This window comes from Atractosteus spatula, assembly GCF_055471065.1.
Source record: "Atractosteus spatula isolate fAtrSpa1 chromosome 10 unlocalized genomic scaffold, fAtrSpa1.hap1 SUPER_10_unloc_1, whole genome shotgun sequence".
NCBI classification, from domain to species: Eukaryota; Metazoa; Chordata; class Actinopteri; order Semionotiformes; family Lepisosteidae; genus Atractosteus; species Atractosteus spatula.
The window spans coordinates 5,998,351-6,014,398 of NW_028296612.1; the positions used below are offsets into that span (position 1 = coordinate 5,998,351).

Consider the following 16,048-nt stretch of genomic DNA (forward strand, 5'->3'; position numbering starts at 1 on the left):
GACCCGCGCCAGGGACTTCCCAGCCTCCCTTGGAGAACCGGGAGAACCGGCCTGCGGCCCGGCCCGGTACCGCCACGAGGAAGAGAAACCAGGACAGGGGCATGCTGGGAGAGCAGGGGCTTTCTCCCAGGGAGAAGTGAGCCTGAGCAGCACAGCAGATCACATGACCTGGAGTCACCCTGACTGAACACGCGTACTGACCCGCACTCCAGCAGGACTCACGGGCCCACAGTACCGACCCGCACTCCTGCAGGACTCACGGGCCCACAGTACCTACCCGCACTCCAGCAGGACAGTACCGACCCGCACTCCAGCAGGACAGTACCGACCCACACTCCTGCAGGACTCACGGGCCCACAGTACCGACCCGCACTCCTGCAGGACAGTACCGACCCGCACTCCTGCAGGACTCACGGGCCCACAGTACCTACCCGCACTCCAGCAGGACAGTACCGACCCGCACTCCAGCAGGACAGTACCGACCCACACTCCTGCAGGACTCACGGGCCCACAGAACCTACCCGCACTCCAGCAGGACAGTACCGACCCGCACTCCAGCAGGACAGTACCGACCCACACTCCTGCAGGACTCACGGGCCCACAGTACCGACCCGCACTCCTGCAGGACAGTACTGACCCGCACTCCAGCAGGACTCACGGGCCGCAGGACAGTACCGACCCGCACTCCTGCAGGACTCACGGGCCGACAGTACCGACCCACACTCCAGCAGGACAGTACTGACCCGCACTCCTGCAGGACTCACGGGCCCACAGTACCGACCCACACTCCAGCAGGACAGTACTGACCCGCACTCCAGCAGGACAGTACTGACCCGCACTCCTGCAGGACTCACGGGCCCACAGTACCGACCCGCACACTGTGTGTGACAGGGGTGACACCTGTACACAGGTGAGGCACACAGGTGTCACCGATCTGTGTCACTGTGCTCTGTGTGTGACAGGGGTGACTCCTGTACACAGGTGAGACACACAGGACCGATCTGTGTCACTGTGCTCTGTGTGTGACAGGGGTGACACCTGTGTGTCTCACCTGTGTACAGGTGTCACCGATCTGTGTATGAGAAGGGTAACAGCTCTGTACACAAGTGGCCGGACAATAACACAGCCTGCCCTGCCGGTCACACGAGTGACCAGGCACTGACCCAGCCAGCCCGCAGCACTGCTGCAGGACTCGCAGTCAAAGCACCAGCCGGGGAAGGACGCAGGTAGGAAATCAGGTGAAGCACCTTTACACCAAGAGTGGTGGGGGTCTGGAACAGGCTGCCCGGACAGATTCCCGGGGCCTCCTCCTCCTCCTCCAGCAGCAGCGGTGCCTGTAGAGGGCGCTGGAGCCCTCCCTCGACCTGCAGCAGGGCTCCGGGCTGCTCTCTGCCCGGAGACCAGTGACGCGCGGGGCCTGGGGCTCTCTCATTGGGCAGGGAGAGGCGGTGCCACCCGGCCGGCCTGCTGGTATCCTGGGGACTTTCCGGGGCCGGGCTGGTCAGCAGGGGCGCCGCCGGGGAAGACGAGCCCTGAGGCATGCTGGGAGCTGTGCCAGGGGAGGGCGTCCCCCCCTCCTCGCGCTCAGGTGTGTCTCCACGGCGGCCTGTTGAGCTCCTGTTGTGCTCGCCTGTCCGCCCTCCCCCACACTCCCAGATCTCCGAGCTCTCCGGGTGCTGAAATTCCCCGTCTCCTGGGAGGAGCAGGAAACACAGCTCCTGGTGTTTGTGCCGGCGGAGCTGGTTCTCATGACAGGGCTCTCTGGAGCTGGAGCTGTTTATACCCCTCTGAGCCCGGGACGGGGTGTGGAGATGAGTTTATACCCCTCTGAGCCCGGGACAGGGTGCGGAGATGAGTTTATACCCCTCTGAGCCCGGGACGGGGTGCGGAGATGAGTTTATACCCCTCTGAGCCCGGGACAGGGCGCGGAGATGAGTTTATACCCCTCTGAGCCCCGGACAGGGCGCGGAGATGAGTTTATACCCCTCTGAGCCCCGGACAGGGTGTGGAGATGAGTTTATACCCCTCTGAGCCCCAGACAGGGTGTGGAGATGAGTTTATACCCCTCTGAGCCCCAGACAGGGTGTGGAGATGAGTTTATACCCCTCTGAGCCTGGGACGGGGTGTGGAGATGAGTTTATACCCCTCTGAGCCCCAGACAGGGCGCGGAGATGAGTTTATACCCCTCTGAGCCCCGGACAGGGTGTGGAGATGAGTTTATACCCCTCTGAGCCCCGGACAGGGTGCGGAGATGAGTTTATACCCCTCTGAGCCCGGGACGGGGTGTGGAGATGAGTTTATACCCCTCTGAGCCCCGGACAGGGCGCGGAGATGAGTTTATACCCCTCTGAGCCCGGGACAGGGTGTGGAGATGAGTTTATACCCCTCTGAGCCCCTGACAGGGTCTGTCAGGACCCAGTACTCTGCTAGTGCCTCACGTTCACTCAGGGAAATGTCACCCCTAAATAAAGGAACGGTTTTCACTTTTAACCTCCAGGAGCCCCCAGCGGGGCCAAGAGAGACATGATGCGTCCCCCCCCCCCCCCCCGTTATAACTGGACAGTCCAGCAGCTGGGCCTGAGGATCCCGGGCCGTCCCGAACAGCGAGGCGCCCAGCGAGCTCCACCCGGTCCCTCTGGATCCGTCGAGCCGCGGGGCGGGGCTGCTGCTGGCGTCTCTCGGAGGCCCCGGTCCTGCCCGGGGGGCCCCCAGTTCCCTCGCTGGGGTCTCCGATGGCCCCCCTAACCGTAAACACACGCACCGTTATAAAAACATCCATACCCCAGCAGAAACAGTATCAGGTGCAGGAGAGGAGACAAGCCTGGAGTATTTTGCTCGCTGATTCTCTGCTGCCTGTTCAGATACTGTAGATAAAAGCTGTGCCTGCGCAGGGCCTGACTCAGACTGCACTTCCCACTGTCCTACACTTACCCATCATGCTGCTTTGTAAAACAATGTAATGTTGGCGCAGTGGTGAGCATTGCTGTGGCCCTGGGTTCAGTTCCTGGGGGGGGGGGGGGGTGCTGTCTGTGTGGAGTCTGCATGTTCTCTCTGGGTTCCTGTGGGTTTCCTCCAGGAGCTCCGGTTTCCTCCCACAGTCCACAGACTGGCTGGGGGGTTAATGGGCTTCTGGGAAAACTGGCCCTGGTGCGAGTGTGTGTGTGTGCGTGTGAGTGTGTGTCCGGTGTGTAACAGCTAGCACCAGGCACAAGCGCACCCTGGACATCAGTCTATCTCCCTCAGCCAAGGGAGTTAAACTGTTTTCACACTCAGTAAACAAGTTTACTTTCTCCCAGTCTGCGGCCGCTGTCATTCCCTGTGAATGCTGTTTAATCTCCTGGCGACTCATTCGTCTTCAGTGCTCCTAAACCCGAAACACTTCTCTTCTTCTCTGAAATACTGCTTCAGTACATCGGCCGTTTCTCTTCAATTGTTCAGAAGTTTCCAATATCCTTTTTAGCCTCTGCTTGCTTTCATTAATGACACCCAGTGTCTCCCAGTCTCTCCCAGCGTTTGCCCGCTGTGTCCCAGCGTCTCCCCCTGATTCCCAGTGTCTCCCAGTCTCTCCCAGCGTCTCCCCGTGATTCCCAGTGTCTCCCAGTGTCTCCCAGTGTCGGTGCCTCATGCTGGACTAAGATTGGCTCACTCACACAGCCAGGAGCCAAAGCCTCTCACCCCCTTAAAGGCGAACAGCGGGATTTCAAAGCTTATTCCGAAAAACCCACCAGGAACCAGTGCGGGGAAGCTGAAAGAGGTGACTGATCGCACGTTCAAGTGATCAGACTGCTCAGGCAGTTAAAATGGGATCTGCACACGCTCCAGCTTGTGAAGAGCAAGTGTCAATCTGCCAGCAAGTACTACATCGCAGTTATCTGGATACGCACTGCGTTGCAGGGGTGAAGTACCGGTACAGCAGGGAAGAGTTTCACATTCTAGACTCCGGTTGAACACTGATGCCATGATTTCTGGACCATTGAGCTAAGGCTGAAACACCTGTGCCGTTCAGAAAGGGAGGCGGTCGGTTCTGGCCTTGTCGGAGTTCAGATGTGAAATGAGTTGCACGCCTGTACACCTGTCCTTTTCAAACACTAGCCAAGCACTGCGACAAAATGCCTAAGGCTTTGATTCCTTGTGAATACGGCCTGTCTGGTGGCAGGGCGTCGTCCTTATCGGACTGACAGACGCCCTGCGTACGAAGGACCTGTGGTCTAGCAGGATCCAGGAATAAACGAGCTCTAGGTCTGGTTTCAAGGATTTAGGACCAGTAATGGAAAAGTGAACAAAAGTCACCGTATCCAAGTACAAATAGGGGGAATGATTCGTTTGTATATTTCGATACTGTTGTTCAAATCTCGGTGTCTCATTTTAAATTTCACACAGTTTAAATTTCACCTAGAACTGGAAACTCGCGAGGCCAAACGAACTGTAGAAGAGTCAAATTGAATGAAGAGCTTTCGATTTGTATATGATATTTATTTACAAGTCTCATTAACTGACACAAAAACAAAGGTACCTTGTGACCACCCTTCTCTGACACTGGAACAGCCCAGCGGTGCTGACCTGCACCCCAAGGGCTTCTGGGGTGCAGTACTGGGGGTGAGTTGTAATCATCGGACTTCTGTAACAATATTAGTGAGAATACAATCCTTATAATTGTAACTGGCGTATCTGTACCGTGACAGACCAACCAGTCAGTGCCTCTTGACATCAAGACAAGAATCGAGAACTGTTAATTGCAGATCTGCACATCGGGCTTCGCTTTTTAGAGTTTTTCCTGCACACGTCAGTATTTTAATAACTGGAGCTCTTTTAGATCAATGCCGTCGGTGCAGAAGCCGCCTGCATCACAGGATGCTGCTTATGGACCAACTCTGCAGTAAATGATGTCCATGAAGGCATGCGTGAGTCTTCAGGCTTCCTGGACACTCAAGATAATCGATTAGTGCCGGTTATCAATGTTCAGTGCACAGCCGTCCTGCACGCTGTGTCTTACAGTAATAATAACGGTTACAAACCAGGGTATTCAGCTGTGTCCTGCCTGTGTTATCCAGGAACAAGAACATGACCCCTGTTCTGTCAGTCTTGCCCGGGTGAGGAGCGCAGAGGAGCTCCGCCTGCCCGGCGACAGGCGCGCTCACAGCCAGTGAATTCTGTGATTGGTGGAGGGCGGGCGGACCACAGTTAAACTGCAGAGCGCTGAGCCGAGAGAGACCTTACTCCCACCCCGAGCCCTGCAGAGCGCTGAGCTGAGCCGAGAGAGACCTCACTCCCACCCCGAGCCCTGCAGAGCGCTGAGCTGAGCCGAGAGAGACCTCACTCCCACCCCGAGCCCGACTGGTCACTGTTCCCACTGCAGCCGCGCCTCTCCGCTGGAAGATGAAGCCCCTCGTCCTGCTGCTCGTCCCGCTGGCTGCAGCGCTGGCCGGCGCCCGGGCTCTCGAAAGTAGGTGACAGGTTCCGTCAGCTGTCGTTCAGTAGCTCAGAGCAAACAGAATGATTAAGTAAAATAAACGTTACGTCTTGCTCTGTGATTTTTGTGTGATTGCTAATAACTAATATTCATATAAATCAGCATCCTGTTGCCATGAGGAAAAAATACAAAAATACAGTATATCAAAACTCACAGTGTGTAGGATGTTCTCAACTCCTAAAGAGGATTGTTTTATTTGAAGAGTCAGAACTTTTGACACTCCTCTGCAGGGAGTAGTTCTTCGTGCCAGTGTCCGAGTAGTGTTTACGGTGAAATAATTTTCAGTGTTTCAGGGTTCTCATACTGATCATTACAATTACCGATACTTATAATTGTGCCCAAAGCACTTAGGATTTACAGGTAACCAAGACAAAAAGTTTCAAACAGCAATGCAGAGCTTCTTCCAACGTGTCATGTACAGTACTTAACGTCGCGGTACGATCAAAATCATTTAAATTTCATACAGCATGTAAGAGATAACAAGTCCTAATGAGCAGATATAAGACTTAAGACAGGATAAGATTAGCAGATATAAATTCTGTCAAAAAAAGGAACCTTTTAAAGTTATAATATGATATTTTTTGTCATCAGTTAGACACAGAATAAGACAATTCATGGCCTGCGAGACGAACCTGACACGGTCTGAGTATGAGATGGAGCTGGACAAAGACGAGCTCTTCTATGTGGACTTTGTGAAGAAGGAGGGCGTGCAGAGACTCCCTGAGTTCGCTCAGGACTGGTATGTGGGTCCTGACACTGTGGCACAAGCACAGGCAAACATGGAGGTGTGCAGACAGAATGTGGTAGGCTTTGCAAAAGGAGCGGGATACCCATCAGAGAAGAAAGGTAAAGAAATCAACTTTTTTACTTTCAACCCCAAAGTCAATAAAAGACAAGAAAGTGGTATTGAAAGGGTAGTAATGTAAAGTATTTTATATTTGTTTGCCTGAAGATGAAATAGGTGTTCTTACCATAATATCTTCATTATCCAAAATAATTCATGTTACTTCACCAGATTTAGATTGTTATTCCTAAGTAATTGTGTTTGTACTGATGAGGGGAATTTCACCTAAGCAGTTACAATTCTTCCTAGCAAATTTGAACTGTACATTGATTTATAATTGACTCAACAGAACTGTTACTAATTATTACTAAAATTATAGACCATAGAAGTGGGCAGCATGGTGGTTCAGTGGTTGGCTGGGGCCCTGGGTTCAGTTCCTGGGGGGGGGGGGGGTGCTGTCTGTGTGGAGTCTGCATGTTCTCCCCCTGTTCCTGTGTGATTCCTCCAGGGGCTCCGGTTTCCTCCCACAGTCCACAGACTGGCTGGGGGGTTAATGGGCTTCTGGGAAAACTGGCCCTGGTGTGAGTGTGTGTGTCCTGTGTTGGACTGGTGTCCTGTCCAGGGCGTACCCTGCCTCGTGCCCAATGCTTACTGGGATAGACTGCAGCTGCCCTGTGACCCTGTACTGGATAAAGTGGTTGGAAAATAAAAATGTCTCTTCTCTCAGTTGCTCCCCAGACGATGGTCTACCCTGAGGACCTGCTGGAGGTGGGACAGCCCAACACCCTCATCTGTTTCTCCACTGGTTTCTACCCGATGGCGATAAAGATGTCCTGGACCAGGAACGGCCAGCCTGTGACTGAGGGAGTGACCCAGAGCCAGCTCTACTCCAACGATGACTTCACCTTCAGAACCTTCTCCTACCTGAGCTTCAGCCCCCAGCTGGGAGACATTTACTCCTGTCGCGTTGAGCACAGCGGCCTGCCTGAGCCCGACAGCAAGATCTACGGTCAGAAAAATGACAGTGCAGCTTACTGGTTCTTTTATTAAGTGCAAGATTTGTTTATGTTTTTATGAAGTATTTTTCATTTTTCATTTTGATCATGCAATAATCATGCAATCAAATAAATGTAACAGGAAGCAGCATTTACAGTATGTTTCAAGGTATTAAACACATTATTTCCTTCCTCAACAGTGGTGGAGACGAACACAGAGTCTGACGTGGGAGAGACAGCGTACTGCGGGGTGGGCCTGACCCTGGGGCTGCTGGGAGTGGCAGCCGGAACCTTCTTCCTCATCAAGGGCAACAACTGCAACTGAGACACTGGAAAGACAACAGGGTACCGGCGTCATCTTGACAATAACTAACAAAACTGACGCAAGTCAAACAGTCCCAAACATGATTTTTCTCATTTCGCTTTCCCCTTTCAAAACTTTATGCATATACGATTAAAATGTTTGTTGTTTTTTTCATGTTTTGCTTCCGAAGATCAGCTGTGAAAACAGTGACAAGAATGAATCATATTTATTATATAATCCCCTTTGGAAAAAATCACATTTAACATTTAACATCAAAAGAATTTTAGGATGTGTATATTGTCACAGTTTATATATATTGTATTTTTTTAAAAATGATGACACTTTTTTAGTTTTTTCATAATGAAGTTATTGCATAAAATATATGTATTAAGACATGAGATTAGTGAGACAGAGGTGCAGTGGTCAGTTCAAGGCCCTGGGTCAAATTCCAGCCTGGGGAGCTGTCTGTGTGGAGCTTGCATGTTCCCCTTATTTGCATAGTCTTTCTCCCACAGTCCAAAAGCATGCTGTGGTTAATTAACGTCTGGGAAAATTGACCGTGGTGTTGTGTGTGTGTGTCTCTGGTGTGAGTGTGTGTGTCCTGTGATGGGCTGGTGTCCTGTCCCTGCCCCGTGCCCAGTGCATACTGGGATAGACTCTGTACTGGATAAAGCAGTTAGGGAATGAATGGATGTGAGATTATATGGATGTGAGCAGATCTTTTAAACTCTTATTAATCATCATAATGTTACTTATGTGATTATTATTATTAACAATTAATAATGTGAGAATCCAAAAATGTAAATTATAAAGTGTCTTCAAATGGAAAACTGTCTGAAGAAAAACTCTTAGAGAGATGAGAGTGGTGGAAGACTTGATTATAAATTCGGGAATATTACAATGCAGACTACACATTTTTTTGTTTCCAGTAATTGTGTAGGTTTTTATTTTACAGAACAAAGCTGTACTCTAATTGTTTCCACACAACGCTGAACTTTCCAAATATCATGTATTGGAATATTGTTAATACTTATTGTAAGGTCAACAAATTGTAAAATGCATTTGTATTTTTTCCTTGAATCAAATTAAACCATTCTGATTACAATGGTGGTTAAAATATTTTGAGTCATTTTCTGTTTAGAATAGAAAACATCATTTTTTCACCTTAGAAATATCGCAAGACTACGCCCTATGCTTTCATTAACTGTGGCTGAAAAGCTGATCAACACATTTGTATTCTCTCGAATTGACTACTGCAATGCTCTACTCGCTGGGGTATCTAAATCTACTCTGAACAAGCTGCAGTCTGTCCAAAATTCAGCAGCCAGAATCCTGACCAGGTCTAGTGCAAGTGTTTACAATACTCCTGTCCTGGAGTCCTTGCACTGGCTTCCGGTCAAATTCCATGTAGACTTTAAAATCCTCATGCTCACCTGTAAGGCTCTGCATGGCTCGGCACCTCAGTACCTGTCTGAACTACTATCGCCCTGCTCCCCACCTCGCAACCTTCGCTCTTCAAATTCTGCCCTCCTTACTGTCCCCCAAGCCCGTCTACATTGTATGGGTGACAGGGTCTTCTCCTGTTCTACCCCCAAGCTCTTGAACTCTCTGCCCAAGGATATCAGAGAGTCACCTTCTCTAAACTCCTTCAAATCCAGACTCAAACCCTCTTCTTCAGAAGAGCCTTTACTGAACTGGCTCTGTTCCTCACCCCTCTGCTCTTCTTAATACCGCCTTCCACGGTCTCCTCTGTTGGTATTGTTGGATTGTTGTAATTGTAATTGTGTCCTGTCTTGTGAAATCTTCTTGTTTATTGTTGTATTCTTCTTGTTTATTGTTGTTGTCATCCTGTAAAGCGCTTTGAGAAGCCACCTTTAAAGGCGCTATATAAAATAAAGTTTATTATTATATATTATTAATAACACTAATTTATTAATTTTTAATTTTTAATCTTTTAATCATTAATCTTTTTTCAGAAATCCAGTTAAATTTTAATTACAGCTAGAAGAGATAATGAATATAAAGGAATAGCTTTCTGGATACTTAAATGTCATAAAAAATTGCAAACAAAATCAAAATCTAAAACAACTGTACAAATATTCACCCACTTTGCTGAAGCAAACATACGTTAGTTCAGCTGCACAGAATTACTTGGATAAGTTACACAATTAGTCGAGTGGCCTCTGAATACTCAATCTCCAATAATATAAAAATAATGCAGGAATTTAGAATTCATATAGACTTTCCATACTCTGATGAAGACCAGGCTCCACACAGTGGGCTGTAGAGTCACTCTCTCACTCTGATGAAGACCAGGCTCCACACAGTGGGCTGCAGTCACTCTCTCACTCTGATGAAGACCAGGCTCCACACAGTGGGCTGTAGGGTCACTCTCTCACTCTGATGAAGAGCAGGCTCCGCACAGTGGGCTACAGAGTCATATTCTCACTCTAATGAAGACCAGGCTCCACACAGTGGGCTGTAGAGTCACTCTCTCACTTTGATGAAGACCAGGCTCCACACAGTGGGCTGTAGAGTCACTCTCTCACTCTGATGAAGACCAGGCTCCACACAGTGGGCTGTAGGGTCACTCTCTCACTCTCATGAAGACCAGGCTCCACACAGTGGGCTGTAGAGTCATGTTCTCACTCTGATGAAGACCAGGCTCCACACAGTGGGCTGTAGAGTCACTCTCTCACTCTGATGAAGAGCAGGCTCCACACAGTGGGCTGTAGAGTCACTCTCTCACTCTGATGAAGACCAGGCTCCACACAGTGGGCTGTAGAGTCACTCTCTCACTCTGATGAAGACCAGGCTCCACACAGTGGGCTGTAGGGTCACTCTCTCACTCTCATGAAGACCAGGCTCCACACAGTGGGCTGTAGAGTCACTCTCTCACTCTGATGAAGACCAGGCTCCACACAGTGGGCTGTAGAGTCATGTTCTCACTCTGATGAAGACCAGGCTCCACACAGTGGGCTGCAGTCACTCTCTCACTCTGATGAAGACCAGGCTCCACACAGTGGGCTGTAGAGTCACTCTCTCGCTCTGATGAAGACCAGGCTCCACACAGTGGGCTGTAGAGTCACTCTCCCACTCTGATGAAGACCAGGCTCCACACAGTGGGCTGTAGAGTCATGTTCTCACTCTGATGAAGACCAGGCTCCACACAGTGGGCTGTAGAGTCACTCTCTCACTCATATTGACAAATTGTCTACATCATCCAGATACTGTGTGAGAGTAATTAAAAAGGCAAACATAAGGTTAACAGCCCATTAACTAGCTGAACAATATATCCTTTGATATGATTTAGAAACTGAAATAAGCCACCAATTAACCAGTTTAATTTATAATATCAAGATAGTGCAGAGAAGGTTTTTGTATAGTTTTGGACAATATAATAATCATTTCAGTCACAGATATTTCTGTTATTGAGATGTGAAGCAGTAACCCTTCTTAGTAACATATGACACATTGAGAGAAGAAAGATGATTGGTGCAGAGGTTTTTCGATCAGGTCTGTATATCTCAGTGTTCCTCTTCCTCCACTCACTTCAGACTCATGTAAGTCAGGCAACAGACGGAGTCCTGTCACCATGGAACAGTTTAATCACCTGCTGCCTGTGCTCTCTCTGCTTCTGAGCTCTCAGCTCTCTGGGTTTGGAGCAGGTAAGAGGTCTTCACTTTTCATTCCATTTTGTGGGCATTTTTCACACAACCTGAATAATACTAATGATAATAAAAACAAGGCAGTCCAGGGCTCTTACAGCAGTTTACAGGGTCTGCGAAACAAATACTGTATATATTTTATTGCATATATCTGTCATCTTAAATTTACAATCACCAAATTTATGAATATGAATGAAATTCAGATTTAATCTGGAAACACCAGTTAAACACACATGAAAGAATTTTAGTTTTCCCAATACGTTTTAGACTGATTTCTGATATGATGGCCTCTGTAGCACTTTATTCTCCAACATCAGATCATCCCTCATATTTGGCATATATACATAACACAGCTTTTACTTAACTTACTTAGATTGCTTAAAATAAATACATTCACAACTGTTTGAGGTTGTGTTGATTTTGGATTTGACAGTGATTGTTATGGCAATAAAATAGCTTTGATTAGTATTAGGCTTCCAAGCCAAACAGTATAACAATTATACTCAAAAGCCTTTTGACACAAAAGTACAAAAATCCAATCTCTTTTTGAAGCCACAACACTGTTCGAACATATAGAAACATATCTGATATGAAATAAATTATAACTGTATAAATGTAATTGTCATTTAAATTGAATAAATAAAATAAATATTGACCAAAAATCAAAATGAATGGGAAGAATGTATGGGTGTGTTTAATTTTAAATTTAATTTAGAAAAAGCCACCAAATAAAACTATTTTTTCCCTTTAAATACAACAATAATAATGTAAATTAGAAGGATACGTGAACATTGTAAGAACAGCAAAAGAAAAAAATATATTTATATAAACTTCCTGATGAAAAAACACCTGGCAGATGATGTTTAATGTAAAGAGGGGAGTTTTATAGCAGTCTGGAATACTAGTGGCAAACTTCCAGACAATGAAAGAGAAATGGCTGAAGTACTAAAGCAGTGCTTCTCTCAGTCTTCACTGATGAAGAATCAGCAGTAGGCCTACAGAAGGAGACACTGAGTGAAAAGAGTGGATTGCCCGAGACATCTGCTTAATGGTGTTTTAGCTACATCAATAATGTGCATCATGAAAGTGTTTTTAAACACTAAAGCTCCTTGAACTTTTTTCCAGATGCCTACACGTATGAGTGGATGATGGATTGTGATTTCAGTGGCGACAGTGTGGAAGATGTTGTGTACTCGCGGAGGCATGTTTTCAACCAGGAGGAGATCGTTCATTTTGACACCAATATCAAGAAATTTGAAGGATACACTGCAGACGGGGTGAGGACCGCAGAGGAGTGGAACAAGGACACAGCCCGGCTGGCTAGCATGGTGGCTGACAAGGATCGATATTGTAAAGGCAACTTTAATCTCATCCGCAACGGCACAGCAGACAGGAGGGGTAAGCCAGACTTTATTTTGATGATCACCGCTGACTCTTTACTGTTGTTATCGTTCTTGTGAGATGCCTTTATGTTAACTGATTTACAAGAAGTTACAGTCGGGGAACTGGGCCAGCCTGCAAGATACAAGTTAGGAAGTTAATTCCACACTGAAAAAAAGAAAGACACAACAGACCTGCAAAGGCGCCGCAGTTGAACTTTTAGACCAGTATGTGTGTGTGCACACTATTCAGGACAAGGGTACTAGCCCCTGTGAGGCTGGTGTTCTTCCGAAGTACCAGACCGGATGGCCTTTAACACCTCAACAGTACCAATGGCAATATTGAAGACTCTTGCATGAAGAGTAGAAGTCATTATCTGCTTGCAAATATCTGCTTTGATTAACGTAGAACAGAAATTCCAATTGAAATGAAGTTCAAAATAAATACTTCTTGCGATCAGAATGCAATCGGTAAGTAAATACTGGACAACCAATTTCCGCAGTGTCCTTAATTATTTTTTATACTTTATTAGTGGCCTCGGTTCTAAAGAGCTTCCTGCCTCCCTGCAGTGCCCCCCAGGGTGAAGGTGGTGTCCACCAAGCACACGGACTCCCAGCACCCCACCCTGCTGGTCTGCCACGCCATGGACTTCTACCCCCCCAGGATGACCGTCACCTGGCTCAGGAACGGCCTGGAGCAGCCGGACGTCACCTCCTCCGAGATGCTGCCCCACGGGGACTGGACCTACCAGGTGCACGTGTACCTGGAGACCACGCCCCAGCCCGGGGACCGGTACACCTGCAGGGTGCAGCACAGCAGCCTGGGGCGCCCCCTGGAGGTGGACTGGGGTAAGACGGGCAGGAGAGGGGAGAGTGTTACACGCAACTGCAGTGCAAAGACAAACGTATTTCATACAAATAAAAGAACACTTGTTAACCTGTAAGATTCCAACAGGCTATTTAGTCTAAACTTACGTCAGTATATTTTAGAAGCAATGAGATATAGCCATATTTCAAATCAGTCCCATTTTCTGGGAGTACTCCTTATTTAAGGACACTTTTCCCAGGGACAGATTTCAATTCATCCAAAGTTAAAACCCTGGAAAACCAATTCAGAACAGAAGGACAGGAGACTGGTCCCATTCAGCCCATCTATCAAGTTGAGTACATAGTAGTTGATGGATTACAGAATCGCATCCAGCTGTGTCTTGAGCTGTACTTCAACAACACAGCTGGGCAGCTTGTTCCACACCCCCACCCCCCTCTGTGTACAGTAGAGCCTCCTGTCCTGACTGGAGGAGCTCACCCAGCTGTGTCTGGAGAGAAGCCAGGGTATCGGCTTCAACCACAGGGCTGGGCAGCCTGTTCCATGATGCTCCAGTCCTCTCACACACAGCAGCTCTCAGGGGGAGGAGAGCAGAGGGATGAGGCCAGTTCAGAGAGGGGGGTGATCAGGAGGCCATGATGAGTCAAGACCAGGGGGGTATTTGACCAGGACACTGGAGTAACACCCCTACTCCTCTCGAGAGACACCCCAGGATTGTTAATGACCACAGAGAGTCAGGACCTTGGTGTTGTCTCATCCGAAGGACGGCACCTGTTTACAGTCCAGTGTCCCCGTCACTATACTGGGGCATTAGGACCCACGTGGACCGCAGGGTGAGACCGCCCCCTGCTGGCCCCACTAACACCTCTCCCAGCAGCAGCCTCAGCTCTCCTCCCAGGAGTCTCCCCTCCAGGTACTGACCAGGCTCACACCTGCTGGGATCTAGTTGGGCTGTGAGATGCAGGGTGATATGGGTGCTGAGTTGATGGGTGATTAATAGTGGGAGCACCTGGAAACTGGAAAAACCCATGATTGGCTCCTGAAAGACCTGGAACAGAGAGTAAAGACACAGATGTGTTAGAGACCCAAAGGTTCCTCAGGGTTTAAATAGTGTGTGTGAGGTTCCCTAACGAGGCTGATGAGCCCGGCCTGACCTCGTTAGGGTCTTGACGAGCTCCTTCCCATGTGTGGAATGCGCCGTGGAATTTGACGGAGTTGATGCAGGAGCATTGGAGCTCGTCAGGGCATCACAATAAGATACTATAATCTAACATCTCGCCAGATCGCTCCCTGGCGGAGGGGAAGAGGAACAAGATCATCATCGGAACCTCAGGTCTGGTCCTGGGCCTGATCATCGCCCTGGCGGGAGGGGTCTACTACAAGAAGAAGAAATCAGCAGGTACACAACTATTCCCAACGCCACAGAATCTACCTATAAAACAGATCTTAATATGAACATGTTTTATCTCCAAGTAACAGGCTGCAAGCATTTCACTCTCCAGTAATAAATTACTTAACTTGCATAAAGTGTCTCTGATCTTTAAAGTCTTAAGGGTCCCACTACATGGATATAAAACAACCAAAAGAATGAAGATTGTGATTGGTCATTTTTTATAGCACTTCACTTAACATATATATTTGATCCTTTACTGTATTCTAGCCTTCCTCATGTTTGTATCTGATTATTTCTATATGATATAATGTCCAGCAATTACACTTACACCAGCTGATTACTCACTTTCATTCATTAAAAACCTCAAGGCTCTTAATTAATTCAGCACATTTGCTCCTATTACAGGCCGCATCTTGGTTCCAACAAGTTAAGGTAAGACCGCCCACTCATCAGACTCGCCATCTTCTGAAATTAGTGCAGTTTTCACATTACAGGTCAATCAGTGTGTCTGGGGTAAGACTCGGTTTATTTAAAAAGTGGAGTACATCAGAGAGGACATCATGCAGATGTATTCTAGGAAGAAGAGTGAAACAGTGAAATAAAATCAACGTGGACATTGTCGTTTATTTTTAAAAAAACGCAGTAGAATTATTTTGGCATTGATTTAAAGTTGCCGTTAGACTGTAAGAACACAAATCGAAAATGCAGTGTCCAATGTTTCACATCATTGTTATTTTAAATAAGTACACACTAAATCTCTCTCTCTGTGCCTACAGACAAAGGCACGAGGACGTCACTGTGGATGCACGGCACAGTCACATTCAGACAACTGTGGAGAATCAGCTGGACACAAGAACGACCTGGTGTTAACGCCTGTGGACTTTATTTTTGTAATCAATTCACTTATTTTCTAAATCGATTTAATAAACAAATTCCTGAACATAAACCAAATAGCATTTCCAGGTCACAATTAGCCTGATTTTTCTATTTATCAACTGTTTATATGTTTTTTCTTAAGATAATGATTCAGCAAGATCTATTATTTTCTTCAGTACTGATGAGAAAGGAGTGCACTTTTTTGTTTGATTCAATCCGATGTACAGAATCTTCTCTGGCTGGGGGCGTTCAGAGTACTTGTGTAAAACGTATTGCTGTAAGAGCCATTCTCACTTCTTGTACATGTTGCTTGATCTCTGACTTTTCAAGTTCAATAAAATGGTTTTAGGTCA

At 47.6% G+C, this 16,048-nt stretch overlaps 2 protein-coding genes across 2 annotated transcripts; both read left to right on the forward strand.

Moving 5' to 3' along the window:
• Positions 1-4,828: 4,828 nt before the first annotated feature.
• On the forward strand, positions 4,829-7,576 carry LOC148813634 (H-2 class II histocompatibility antigen, A-Q alpha chain-like). Its single transcript, XM_088908028.1, has 4 exons — positions 4,829-5,443; positions 6,062-6,316; positions 6,982-7,263; positions 7,450-7,576. The coding sequence occupies exons 1-4, from the start codon at positions 5,377-5,379 to the stop codon at positions 7,572-7,574; spliced, it is 729 nt and encodes a 242-aa protein (XP_088764154.1). The 5' UTR covers positions 4,829-5,376; the 3' UTR covers positions 7,575-7,576.
• A 3,545-nt stretch (positions 7,577-11,121) lies between these two features.
• On the forward strand, positions 11,122-16,048 carry LOC148813635 (HLA class II histocompatibility antigen, DP beta 1 chain-like). Its single transcript, XM_088908026.1, has 6 exons — positions 11,122-11,221; positions 12,347-12,619; positions 13,171-13,449; positions 14,709-14,825; positions 15,225-15,251; positions 15,596-16,048. The coding sequence occupies exons 1-5, from the start codon at positions 11,149-11,151 to the stop codon at positions 15,248-15,250; spliced, it is 768 nt and encodes a 255-aa protein (XP_088764152.1). The 5' UTR covers positions 11,122-11,148; the 3' UTR covers position 15,251; positions 15,596-16,048.

Bases quoted from the DNA above. Each gene is read 5' to 3' on its own strand.
- LOC148813634 (XM_088908028.1), top strand. From the start codon at position 5,377: ATGAAGCCCCTCGTCCTGCTGCTCGTCCCGCTGGCTGCAGCGCTGGCC. The intron at 6,317-6,981 runs GTAAAGAAATCA...CTCTTCTCTCAG, and splicing joins ATACCCATCAGAGAAGAAAG to TTGCTCCCCAGACGATGGTC. The intron at 7,264-7,449 runs GTCAGAAAAATG...CTTCCTCAACAG, and splicing joins GCCCGACAGCAAGATCTACG to TGGTGGAGACGAACACAGAG.
- LOC148813635 (XM_088908026.1), top strand. From the start codon at position 11,149: ATGGAACAGTTTAATCACCTGCTGCCTGTGCTCTCTCTGCTTCTGAGC. The intron at 13,450-14,708 runs GTAAGACGGGCA...ACATCTCGCCAG, and splicing joins CCCCCTGGAGGTGGACTGGG to ATCGCTCCCTGGCGGAGGGG. The intron at 14,826-15,224 runs GTACACAACTAT...CTCCTATTACAG, and splicing joins CAAGAAGAAGAAATCAGCAG to GCCGCATCTTGGTTCCAACA.